The sequence below is a fragment of the Akebia trifoliata genome, chromosome 11, assembly GCF_017979445.1.
Source record: "Akebia trifoliata isolate Shusen 1 chromosome 11, ASM1797944v1, whole genome shotgun sequence".
Classification (NCBI taxonomy): Eukaryota; Viridiplantae; Streptophyta; class Magnoliopsida; order Ranunculales; family Lardizabalaceae; genus Akebia; species Akebia trifoliata.
The window spans coordinates 3,145,903-3,158,900 of record NC_141385.1 but is presented as its reverse complement, the minus strand read 5'-3'; the positions used below and the strand labels follow the sequence as shown (position 1 = coordinate 3,158,900).

The 12,998-nt window shown below is 37.7% G+C and overlaps 1 protein-coding gene across 2 annotated transcripts; it reads right to left on the bottom strand.

Annotated features, from left to right (window-relative positions):
- Positions 1-12,144, bottom strand: LOC147390360 (putative disease resistance protein At4g19050). 2 transcript variants are annotated; one of them, XR_015183171.1, is made up of 4 exons: positions 11,955-12,144; positions 6,882-10,507; positions 332-444; positions 1-247 (listed from the first exon to the last, which is right to left on the bottom strand). XR_015183171.1 is itself a non-coding variant. In XM_086459760.1 (3 exons), the coding sequence occupies exon 2, from the start codon at positions 10,494-10,496 to the stop codon at positions 6,921-6,923; it is 3,576 nt and encodes a 1,191-aa protein (XP_086315886.1). In that variant the 5' UTR covers positions 10,497-10,507; positions 11,955-12,144; the 3' UTR covers positions 331-444; positions 6,882-6,920. The 2 variants fall into 2 exon arrangements, 1 of the variants encoding a protein (XP_086315886.1); XM_086459760.1 differs by lacking the exon at positions 1-247 and having other exon boundaries at positions 331-444.
- Between the last annotated feature and the right edge of the window lie 854 nt (positions 12,145-12,998).

Below are 12,998 nucleotides of genomic sequence, written 5' to 3'. Positions count from 1 at the left end.
TTGGAAGAAAAAATTGCTGAAAATCACCATTTATGTGCTTTAGAATCCACATATTGTTTGGCAAACGTTGGCTGCCTATCTCTTTAGGCTTTTCATTATAAACGAACATTGTATTGTTTAAGTGCCAATCTTCAAGGAAGCCCAAAAAGTTGCATTTGACGAATCTCTTCAGCTAAGACTCTCCCCAAGTCAAGACAATTCTTGGAAATCTCCTTCAACAAGTCGATTGCCTCAGTTGCTTTTCTTCCTGCAAATAAATCCGAAAATTATCATTATCAAAAAGACCACTTAAATAAAAAAGGAAATGTTATGAACGACAAGGATAAGATACCATTGATGAGTCTCATGTTGGCTGTCGTTGTTCCCATAGATGACCAACTTCATCTTAATGCCAAACGATACAGAGAGAATTGCTGGAAGTGATTTCATCTACATGTAGAGTTCCTTTTGTTGTTGCCAAGTAAGAAAAGGGAAAATCAATAATAAGAGGTGATATAAAGAGATTCCAAAACCTTCATATACTTCTACAAGAAAATTTCAAAAACCACTTCTTTTTATATTTCCAATAACATAACATCAGAACAGCAACTTCTTATTACTAAATCTAATACATTCTGAAAAACAGCACAACAAATTGAAGAGTTGGGAGGGTGATGAGCTTCAACTATCAATGAAAAAGAAAAGTGCCCCTAAGAAGCAAAACCACAGTTAGATAATGATTTACACCAAACATTTCACTCAATGATAGATTGAAAGAATACCCTTACTCGCACTCCTTGACACATAGAAAATAATTGCATATTGTTAGAGAACTGGATGCATCATATTATGATACATGAGATACATTGTATCATATCAATGTATCTCATCAGGGTTCATGTAATATTCATCCAAAAATTCTCAATAAAATCAGATTTCTACACATATTAAGAATCTCTAACTAGTTTCCTTTAACTTCTCATCTTTCTCTTTTCCTTCATTTGAGCATCTCTCAGTAATCAATTGGAATACCCTGTTGAGGAAAAATCTAGAGTACTTGACTCTAAATGCACAAATATTGGATATAAACAAGTAAACAATTTACTTGTACTATACCCTCAATAAAGATATCACTCACAAGTTGAAGAAGAAAATAACACTCTATTAAGAAAAACACACTTTTACAAACACTCACACTTTTTACAACCTCTCAAGATCTCTTACTCACAACTTATTTCTCACAACTTGTTTCTTACTTCTTGATTACAAAATTAGAGGACTCACCCCTATTTATACTAGTGGCACCTCCTTAACTAATGGTTAGGATTGTGCCAACACATTCTTAATCTAGTGGTTACAATTTTGTCATCTAGAACTTTCTAAAAATATCTATTAGTCTAGAGTTTTCTACCAAAATATCTATAATTCTAGAATCTTCTATTTTTCTCTTATCTAAAGACATCTAGAGTTTTCTCTAGGAAGATTCTAGAAATTGGGTTATAAATAACTATTGGGCTTGGACAATAAATGTGGGCTTTTTCAATTTGGGCTGGTGTTGAATTTTAACACTCCCCCTCAACACCAGCTCTTACTCTTTGCACCATGTTGAGTTGACGACGAAAGTTTTCAAACTTGCCAGTACTCAATCATTTTGTGAGCAAGTCTGCAACTTGATCATCTGTTTTGATTTGTCTCATTTCTATATCTTCTTGAAGAACCTTTTCTCTAACAAAATGATAATGCACTTCCACATGTTTAGTTCTTGCATGAAAAACTGGATTCTCTGCCAAACGGATTGCTGACTGGTTATCACAGTATAATGGAACCGCATAATTTATTGATTGATGTAGATCGTTCATCAGCTGTATCAGCCACATACTCTCTTGAGCTGCTGTTGCTGCTGCTCGATATTCTGCTTCTGTTGTTGATAAAGACACAGTCGGTTGTCTCTTGCTACACCAAGAAATCACTCCCGATCCAAGAGTAAACATATACCCAGTAGTTGATCGGCGAGTGTCGTGATCTCCTGCATAGTCAGCATCACAGTAGCCAACTAGCTTGCAATCTTCGCCTTTCTTGTACAAAAGACCATAGTCAATTGTACCCTTCACGTATCTTAGTATTCGTCGGACTGCTTCCAAATGTGGCTTCTTTGGATTTTGCATGTACCGACTCATCACACCAACTGCATAAGAAATGTCAGGTCGAGTCAAAGTCAAGTAGATAAGACTACCTACCAATTGTCGATACATCGTTGCATCTTTCAAGTCTTTTCCTTCATGTGCACACACTTAGCATTTGGTTCCATTGGTGTTGAGATTGGTTTGCTTTCGAGCATTCCGAACTTCTTCAATAAATCTCTAGAATATTTTTGCTGGCAGAGAAATATTCCTTCTTGTGTACGATCAACTTCTAAACCAAGTAAGTGCTTGAGTTGTCCAAGTTCTTTCATCTGGAAACGAACAGATAGATTCTCCTTTGTTCGAAGGATTTCTGCCTCATCATCACCCGTTATGATTAAATCATCCACGTACACAAGCACGACAGCTAACTTTCCTCCATTAGCTTTAACAAACAAACTCGAATCTGCAGGTGTTACTGAATAGCCACCTTGAGTAAGAAATTCAGAAATCTTACCGTACCACGCCCTTGGTGCTTGTTTTAATCCGTAGAGTGCCTTTCGCAGCTTACACATACTCAGGATGATCTTGGTTCTGAAAACCTGTTGGCTGGATCATATAGATCTCTCGATCTAACTCCCCGTGTAGAAAGGCATTCTTCACATCCATCTGCCACAGGTTCCAATCTTTGGTGGCTGCAAGTGCTAGTAGGACTCGTACAGTTGTAAGTTTCGCCACCGGACTAAATGTTTCATCATAGTCTAGCCCATATTGTTGAGAAAACCCTCGAGCCACCAGTCTAGCCTTATACCTCTCAATTGATCCATTTGGACGACGCTTTATCTTGTAAACCCATTTGCAGGATATGGGTTTCACATCTTTTGGCTTTGGCACCAGATCCCAGGTCTGATTTTGCTTTAACGCTGTGACTTCTTCTTCCATACTTTGATCCACTCAGAGTTTTGTGATGCTTCTTCAAATGTCTCGGGTTCTTTAGCAGTTGCTTCTTCAGCTATGGCTGCATTGGCATATTTGGGATTTGGTTTGCGAATTCTGTTTGACCTTCTCAGTTGTGATTGTGGAGTTGATACTTCCGTTTCTCATGATGATCTTCTTGTTGATACACACCAGTTTCCAAGGATTCTGGGCCATCTCTTGATCACCATCACTGTCATGCAGATCTCCAGCCTCATCTGAACTTGGTTGAATGTTGACAGTGTGCTCCTCCATCTTTTGTTGTAGTTTGTCTTCGAATTCTCTTGAGTCTGGCAACACCTCTTTTCCTGAGGACCACCAAGAAGATGCTTCGTCGAATACCACATCTCGCGATGTATAACACCTTCCAGTTGTAGGATCACAGCATCTCCACCCCTTTCTCTGATTATCGTATCCAACAAAGATACATCTGACTTCTTTCTTATCGAACTTGCTACGTAAATGATCAGGAACAAATACATAGCATACACATCCAAATACTCGAAAGTAGCTAACTGTAGGTTTTATGTCCCACAGTTTCTCAAAGGGTGAAACAAACTCTAACCTTGGTTGAGGAAGTTTGTTGATCACATGGGCTGCTGTTCTCATAGCTTCGGCCCAAAATCTTCCCGGTACATTCTTTGCATGTAGCATACTCCGACAAGTTTCTGCAAGATGTCGATTCTTTCTTTCTGCTACACCATTCTGTTGTGGTGTATTGGCACATGTATACTGACGACGTATTTTGCATTCTCGTAGGTATAGAGAGAACTCGTCCGAGCTATATTCTCCTCCGTTGTCTGTGCGCAAGCAACGAATCTTCTTTCCTACTTCTCCTTCAACTATCTCTTTGAACTTTTTAAACTTTGAAAAGGTTTCAGATTTTTCTTTCATAAAGAAAACCCACACATACCTAGAGAAGTCATCAATGAAGGTCACCATGTACCGCATTCCGCCGACTGATGGTTGCTTGACTGGCCCGAACACATCAGAGTGAACTAACTCTAATGGTTCCTTTGCTTTAAACTTCGATTTCTCGTATGGCAATTGATGTGCTTTACCATACTGGCATCCCGCACAGACCGTGTCTGTTCTCACGTCAAGCTGAGGAAGTCCCTTAAGCATCGACTTCTTTACCATCACACTTAGCTTGGAATAGCTAACATGACTCAACCGCATGTGCCACAAATCTGCTGTCTCGTTCCTTCTTGTCTTGTCTACATATGCAGACTCTGCTGACATTACGTAAACTGACTCCAATCGTCGTCCCTCCATCGTTGGCTTTTCTGAGATTTTGAGGTCACGATACACCTTCACATCTTGGGGACCGAACAAGACATAGTAGCCTGATGATGTTAGTTGAGCCACAGATAGTAAATTTTTCTTCATTCCTGGAACATGGTAGACATCTTGAAGTGGCACCTGGTTAGAATTATAACGAGGTGTGACTATCGTCTTACCGATGTGAGATATCGGTAACCTTGAGTTGTCAGCCGTCACCACCACACGACTTCCCTTGTACTCAGACAGTTTTGCAACTTCTGTCTATCACCTGTCATGTGATTTGAGCACCCCGAGTCTACGATCCAGTCATTCTCGTAGTCAATCCGTTCAGATGTAGCTGTAAGAGCTACTTCTTCTTCTTCCTTTACAAACGATGCTTCAGCATCCCATTCATCTTCAATTTTCTCTTAGAACTGGAAGTAGCAGCATTACTTTCAGCATGCTTTTTCTTAGACCAGCAGTCTTTCGCCATGTGGCCCTTCTTCCCGCAGTTGTAGCAATCGCCTTCGAACCTTCTACTATTACCGTGATTCTTTGAAGCTCCCCCTGGACGAGAGCCTCCCTCTCTTTGATGACCTCTTATCTTGTCACCATTCGTTTTAGATCCACCTCTGACGTACTGCTTGAAGCTACCTTTACTTTTGCTTGTGTAAAGTGCTTCTTCCTATCCTTCAACGAGACTCCTCCCATTTGCTTAGCCAAAGCTTCTTGACCAACAAGCAAATTTTCGAACTCAACAAGTGATGGTTGTGTCGGCCATCCTTGTACTGCAGCAACAAAGCCTCGGTATTCGGGTCGCAAACCATGGATAATTATTCTTTTTATCCTGGTTTCTCCAATAGCAGCATTCGGATCTAACTCTGAAATTTCACGGCATATCGACTTCACCTTATGAAAGTATTGGGCGATCGTCATATCACGTTGCGCCATTGATAGCAGCTCGTTCTCGAGAAGTTGTAGCTTTATATCGTTCTTCTTTGAAAAGAGTGTAGCGAAGGTATCCCATGCTTCTTTCGGTGTTTTGGCATCTCGAATGTGCTCTAACATTTCTTCTTCAATTGTAGTCTTTAAAGCAAACATCGCCTTGCCTGCTTAAATCTTCCATTTTCTCAAGATGCCATTGGCATCTTCTGTTGTCGGTTGTGTAACTTCACTACCACCGACAATCTCCCAAGGTCTTGACCTTGTAGGTAAGACTCCATGCATGTTGCCCACGTGTTGTAGTTTTGGTTGTTGAGCTTCTTGATTCCTCCAACTACTTGAAGGTCACCCATCGTGCTGACAGAGCTTCGACTGAACGGACAAACTTGACTAACGATCTTGTAGAGTAGTAAACTCCTCACGACTCAAGATAACTCCACCAAAATCGATCCTTGGCAACCTGGCTCTGATACCAATTGTTGAAGAAAAATCTAGAGTACTTGACTCTAAATGCACAAATATTGGATATAAACAAGTAAACAATTTACTTGTACTATACCCTCAATAAAGATATCACTCACAAGTTGAAGAAGAAAATAACACTCTATTAAAAAAAACACTCACACTTTTTACAACCTCTCAAGATCTCTTACTCACAACTTATTTCTCACAACTTGTTTCTTACTTCTTGATTACAAAATGAGAGGACTCACCCCTATTTATACTAGTGGCACCTCCTTAACTAATGGTTAGGATTGTGCCAACACATTCTTAATCTAGTGGTTACAATTTTGTCATCTAGAACTTTCTAAAAATATCTATTAGTCCAGAGTTTTCTACCAAAATATCTATAATTCTAGAATCTTCTATTTTTCTCTTATCTAAAGACATCTAGAGTTTTCTCTAGGAAGATTCTAGAAATTGGGTTATAAATAACTATTGGGCTTGGACAATAAATGTGGGCTTTTTCAATTTGGGCTGGTGTTGAATTTTAACATACCCATCATCAAATTGTTTTGTAGTCTCGAAAAAAATTCAAAGAAAAATTTGTATCGAAAATTCCAATAACTACAATGTGTTCCCTATTCAGTACTATAATGCCAAAATTAATCGGCTATTGAAGTAACCCCAGTTCTGCTTTTTCTCTAGAAACTTTATTGTGGTCAAACAAAATATAGTTTGTGATGCAAGTTTGGTTAAGAAATTCAACACTCATATGAGCTGGATTAAGAAATTAAGAGTTGAGATTTGGTATTTATAAAACTATCCCAATTTCAGTATTTCTCTCTTTCAGCAGAAATAGCTTTGATATCTTTGAAAACTTCAAATCTTCAACAAGTTGAAGATGTCAAACCATCAGTCGCAACTTAATAGCCTAACAATTTGTACATTGTTCTGAAAGTTCATTGTTACTTACAATGAGACTCTCCATTTTGAGAAAAACCATAAAATGCACTAAAACTTTACACATAACAACAGTATATGAGTTAGATTCTGACTAGAGAAAATTGAAGAATCTTAAACTGAACAAAAATCCAATATGAATAATAGGATCATATAAAACTGTCATAAGGGCAAACTAATAGTTATTTCATGACATACCTTCAGATCCAAATTTGTTTAGGGGTCTCAAAGCCAAAGTTAAGATGCTGTAAAGCTGATTTCTGACTTAATATCCTCGTCGTCCCATTCCAAGTCGTTCCACCAATCAAGTTCTCCTCGTATCACAACTTTTTGGTTAAAGTCATTCTTCTGAAAAGGAAGCTTTTGCAAATTCGGGCACCCTCCAACTTTTAGATTTTGTAGGGATTTCAGTGTCCCACTACAAATGCTCCTTAACTCTGGTAGTTCCCAGAGAAACAATGTGTGTAAATTTGGGAATTCATGTTCTTCCACACTTTTTTTTTTATAAGTTTCTCTTTCCACACTTTCTCCAAATATATTCACCAAGTTATCACAAAATTTGATTTTGAAAGTTAAAAGGCCTACTAGAGTTAAGGCAGAAGAGAAGACGTCGATGACACCTGGACAATATTCCAAATGTAAATGTTTTAGGCGCGCAAAAATCCCGGACTGAACCTCCCCTTTAATTACATTCCTCAACTTAATTAAATTAGAGATCCATAGATTCTCCAAGGATTTGCCCAATGCTGCATTTTCTTCGACCTCTTCTCCACTAAAGACCATGTCCATATTCTTGCATCTCTCTATCCAACACTCTTTCATTACCTTTACATTTTCACCACGTAACTTCGATAACCGTTCAATAAATGAACTGTCCCTTAAAGATACAAGGTCAGCATGATTGAGGATCCCCTCGATACCACTTGGAAATAATTCAACACCACGTAACTCCAAACACCGATCGTACTCCATAGAATGAGGAAAATATCTCTTCTGGAAGTAAATATCTCCAAAAACACATCTGTTTCTCTGGAAGATATTTTTCTCTCTAGCACGCTCTTCCCGGGAGCACACGGATAAGTGGAAGCGCTGGAAGCACTTCTCCCAGAATTTAGAACTTTCATGTAAAAACAAGAAAGAACTAGCGTTAAATACAGACATACAAGGCCTTCCACAATCTCCAGGTATTTCTGAATCAGAGGCATTATATTCAACCCATTTGAACTCTTCAGGTAACCATTTTATCTTTCCCCAATCAACTCCTCGAAGTTGTTTCATATCACGTAAATCAAGAAACTTTAGATGACCCAACTCCAATATTCCATGAGGGAAATCTTTAATTTTGGTGCCTGAAAGATCAAGCACTTCAAGCTTGGTAAGTGCTTCAAGATCTGGCACTGTTTCAATGCACTTGCATCCTTTTAGTGAGAGCTTACGGAGGGAAATAAGACTAGAAAGGGATGGTAACTTTTCAATGAGCGTTTCAGAGAGGTTAAGTGTGTGAAGCTTATCCAAAGAATCAAAGGATTTGTCTAACATTTCTATCAAATTGCTAGAACCGGACACATCGAGTTCCTCAAGCTTTTTAAGTGATTTTAGATGTGGAAGTGTTTTTAATCTAGAACAACCCTTTAGTAATAGCTTATGTAAGCCACTGAGGTCATCTAGAGATGGTAACTGTTCAATTGGAGTTCCAGAGAGGTCGACTACTTTAAGACAAGGCATATGTCCAAAAGATGGTAACCGTTCAACATGAGTTCCTGAAAGATCGAGGACTTGAAGATGATCCATGGTTCGAAAAGGATCACCTGTGATTTCCTTCAACTTGCTTGCACCTGAAAGATCAAGTACTTCAAGTCTTGTAAGCTCTCCAAAATGAAGCAATGTTTCTAAACTCGAGCAACCACTTAATAAGAGTTTTCGGAGATTTTGCAGCTTGGGAACCGTTGATGGTAATTTGTCATACAGGATCTCCTTTACAAGGCTAGCACCGGAGAGATCAAGCACCTCAAGTTTTTCTAGTTTACCCAACAGTGGCAATGTTGTTAATCTGGAACAACCTTTTAGTAAGAGCTGGCGGAGAATGCTTTTCTTTGAAAGGGACGGTATCAATTTAATTGAGGTTCCAGATAGATCGAGTAATTGGAGGGACTGCATATGCTCAAAGGAATCATCTTGGATTTCCTTCAAAACACTAGCACCCGAAAGATCAAGAATCTTGAGATCTGTAAGAGATTCAAGACGTGGAAGTGTTTTCAAATGGATACAATCTCTAAGGAAGAGTCGACAAAGCTTGGAGAGTTTACAAAGGGATGACGGTAACCGTTCAAGATGGGTACCAGAAAGGTCAAGGACTTTAAGGCCAGACAAACTAGAAAAGAATTCATCAGGAATTTCCTTCAAGGTGCTAGCACCCGGAAGCCCAAGCACCACCAAGTTTTTTAGTCCTTCCATATAGTTTACATTTTCTAGGGAATCACAGCCTCGCAACACAAGCACGCGAAGTTGATGCAATGCAGAAAGGGACGAGGGAAGTACCTTGATTCCAACATTAAGAATGGCTAGGAACTCGAGTTCATCCAACCCATGTTGATCCAATTGCCAAACGACCCCATTAGAGAATTCCTTTGATAGTTCACTTCCACTTCCATTGATCAACAACTTTCTGTAATGAATCCAGTACCTTTGTAAAGTACCCAGACATAACTTTAGCTCGTTTTCTTCTGATAAGACGCTATAGTGCAAGAACTCCTGCAGAAACTCAGTTAATCCCAATCTGGCCTTTGCAATGATATTATGATGTCCATGTCCATCGAAATACGAGGCCATTTCTCTTATAGAGACATGAACGCTAACATAGTCATCGTACAGTTTATGTAGTAGGCCACGATTTATGAGCTCCTCCAACATACCACGGCCTTCATCATATGGGTCCTGAAGATGATCAGACGACCCATTAATAAATCCCTCTGTAATCCAACATGAAATCAACTCCATGGCATGAATAGCAGTTTGTGCTGGAAAGAGTAGCGAGCTATAAAGAAAGCAATCTTTTAGAGTATTATCACTTGGTAACATTTCATAACCAATGTGATATATCTTCCCATGTGAACCGTGACTAATATCAATTGCTGTCTCCAATGCCTTCTTCAATTCAGAAGACCCGTTCACTCCCACACCTCGCAACGCTCGCCCTGTCACGGAGAGCGCTAGTGGCAGACCATCACACTTACTGACAACTTCTGCAGCTAAGAGATGGATATCCTGAGAATCTAAATGAACCGATTTCCCGACTTCTTCACGAAAGAAGCTCCAAGCTTCCTCAGAGGAGGACAGTGGTTCCATAGGAAGAATTATATCAGGGGCAGTAGATACTCTAATAACACCAGAAGCTTCTGTTCTAGTTATCAAAATCTTGCAACCATCCTTTTCTTTCGGCTTAATAGGGAAAACAGTCTGATCATCACGAATAAAAGAGAAAACAAACTGGTCTGTATCATTATCCATAAGGGTGGATACAGACTGATCTGTATCATCCATAATTAGCAAGAACTTTTCATCCCCACACATGTTATATAATGTCATTTGATATGCAATGTGCTCTTCCATCTTCCCAATGTTGTAGTTACTGCCCACGGTAAGCCATATAACGAACTCAAAGAGTCCGGATTTCTTTGCTTGGTCCATTACTTGTCTGGCTGTCCATGTTTTTCCTACTCCATCCTGCCCAACAAGCGTTACTGTTTTAACTTCCTCGTCACTTAGAAATTTTAGTATTTGTTGTATCTCTTTCTCCCTTGTAGAAATTGCCATTGTAGAACCCACTGCAGAAAAAGCCCAATTTCATTTGTAAAGTTTGACTCTAAAGTCGAAGGATAAAACTATGGATGAAATTTAAAAGAATTAGAATTATCTGTTAAAAAATAAATAAAGAAGATTTCACCAAAAACATAATTTAACAATCAAGTCGATAGGATGGACATGTTCTTTGTTTCTTTTCTTTTTCTTCTAAGCAAAAAAAGGTCTAGAGAAATAAGTAAAGCAAGAAATACAGAGAGACTCAAGGACATATCACTACAATACAATTTTCAACTTCGATAAAAACTCCAAAAATTGACTAAAAACTATCTGGGTAACAACAAAAGAGAAAACCCGAAATCAAAATTTGCCCAAATTGTTATAAAAACATCATCAAAGATCTCAATTTATCCTAGGCAAACATCACAACTCAAACCTTTTGATCCTTAAGGTTACAAATATAAAAACCCGTTAGTTCCTTTTTGTATAGCCCTATAGGAAGCATACTTCAGTTCCAGAATCTAACTTTTCTATACTCAGTCTATTTACATGTGCAATGCAACTCCATGTTAGTAACCAAAGTGTTGTAGACTTTACTTGGGACCTATTAACAACTCAAACACAGTAATCAGAGTAGACTTAGTTGGAACCTTGTTAAATATGTACATTATATTTTCTAAAGCATATACCTATAAGGAAAGAATAATGCTGAAGTGGCCTCAATATTGTACCTTATATCGCAAATCCTGACGTGAAAGTGTGTAGGAACCATAGATGCATTTCATCGAGATACGAGTCAAAAAGCATCTGTAAACCAACAACCTACTCCGAAAGAGCATCTATGGTTCCTACACACTTTCACGTCAGGACGTGCGATATAAGGTACAATCTTGAGGTCACTCCAACACAACTCATAAGGAAATGGGTGGGTTTTAGAAACTCCATTGCATATATGGACACAGGATTAGCAAAAGAAGAAGTACACGCGCGAGATATCGGCTCTGAATTACCTATCTCATTGGCTCGTCCAATATTAAAATCATCTAGATCAAGATTTACATAAACTCCATCGGCCAATTCTACCGATTTTGGTATTTCTTCATCTAATTTATAACTGAATTTTAATAATTTAAATCTTTGTGATCTATATGAAATGTAAACTTGTGATTGAGCATCACAATTTAAATTTATATTATAAAATTTATTTAAATGGGCTAATGATACAATAATTAATTTTCTACTTGAGTAAGAATTTACTTAAAACAACTAAAGAAAAGTTTGCCCCCAACAAAACCAGACAAGACTAAATTCAAAAAACAAATGCAAAATAAAGCAAAATCTAAATAATTTAAACTACATTTCCCATCTAAATACAAGATCTTGAAAGGGTATCCTTTTACATTCCTTAAGAACAACTGACCAATTAAATTAAACAGTAATAATAAGAGATTAAAAGTAAAAGAAGAGAGAAACCTGGAAATTTTGAACAGAGAAATGAGAGAAAAAGATGGAATCTGCTTCTCCTTACTCCAACTCAAGATCACACCTTAAAGTCTTTCCTCTTTGCATAATTGAAGCTGTTTATATAACATTTATATGTATTTGAAGATTCTTTTCGCCCTCCAAAACCAAGATGACTTTAAAAATAATAATAAAAAGGTGTTTAGTAAGAACAAATTAACAATAATAATAATAAAAGACCAGAGGATGACTTGATATTTAGTTTATAAAAAAAAAAACTGCGAACAACTCTAAAATTTCATTATTGGCTGCGGTTATTTATTTATTTATACCCTTCTAGGCCTCTCTCTACGTTCAAACTGACGACTTACACGCTTTGACCACAGTCTTCTGTAGGATACCAAAGGAAATGACCGAACTACGCTTTTCTTAAAATTCTAATTGACTTTTGATTTTATCCACGAGAAGTTAGTGAGATGGTAAGGAGGGACTGGGTATGCTACTCAGGTCCTAACTTCGAGTCCTTATATGGACCCTCCACAGTAATGTGGCTACTTAAATAGTGTCACGTGATAGAGTGTCGAATGGGACGTGACATTCAGAAATTTTACCCAATTCACCTCATTATAATATCAACTAGTTTTTACCTATTTTTTTTTTTATGTTTTAAAATAGTAAAAAATAAATAAATAAAATTTTCCCCTACATGACTTTGTGAAATAAAACAAGAATAATGGTTTTTTTTAACCCTTTTCTCCCCCTTAACATACACCACTCCCATCATAAAACAGTAGATCATTTGCCTAGGGATACATAAAATTATAAATCTTTTCTTATATATCTCGAGGCAAATGATCTATGATTTTGTAATGGGAGCATATATCAGAGGGGGTGTCAAATTATGACAACTCATATAACAAGGGTGGAAGATGATGAGTTATATTGGAAAAAAGTTTTTGATAAATATATATATATATATATATATATATCAAATGTTGGCTATGGCATATTAATCAAATATTTTTACCCGAAAGATGGAAAACAATGGATTATAAA

Excerpts from the sequence above, each read along its gene's own strand:
- LOC147390360 (XM_086459760.1), bottom strand. The coding sequence starts at position 10,496 with ATGGCAATTTCTACAAGGGAGAAAGAGATACAACAAATACTAAAATTT.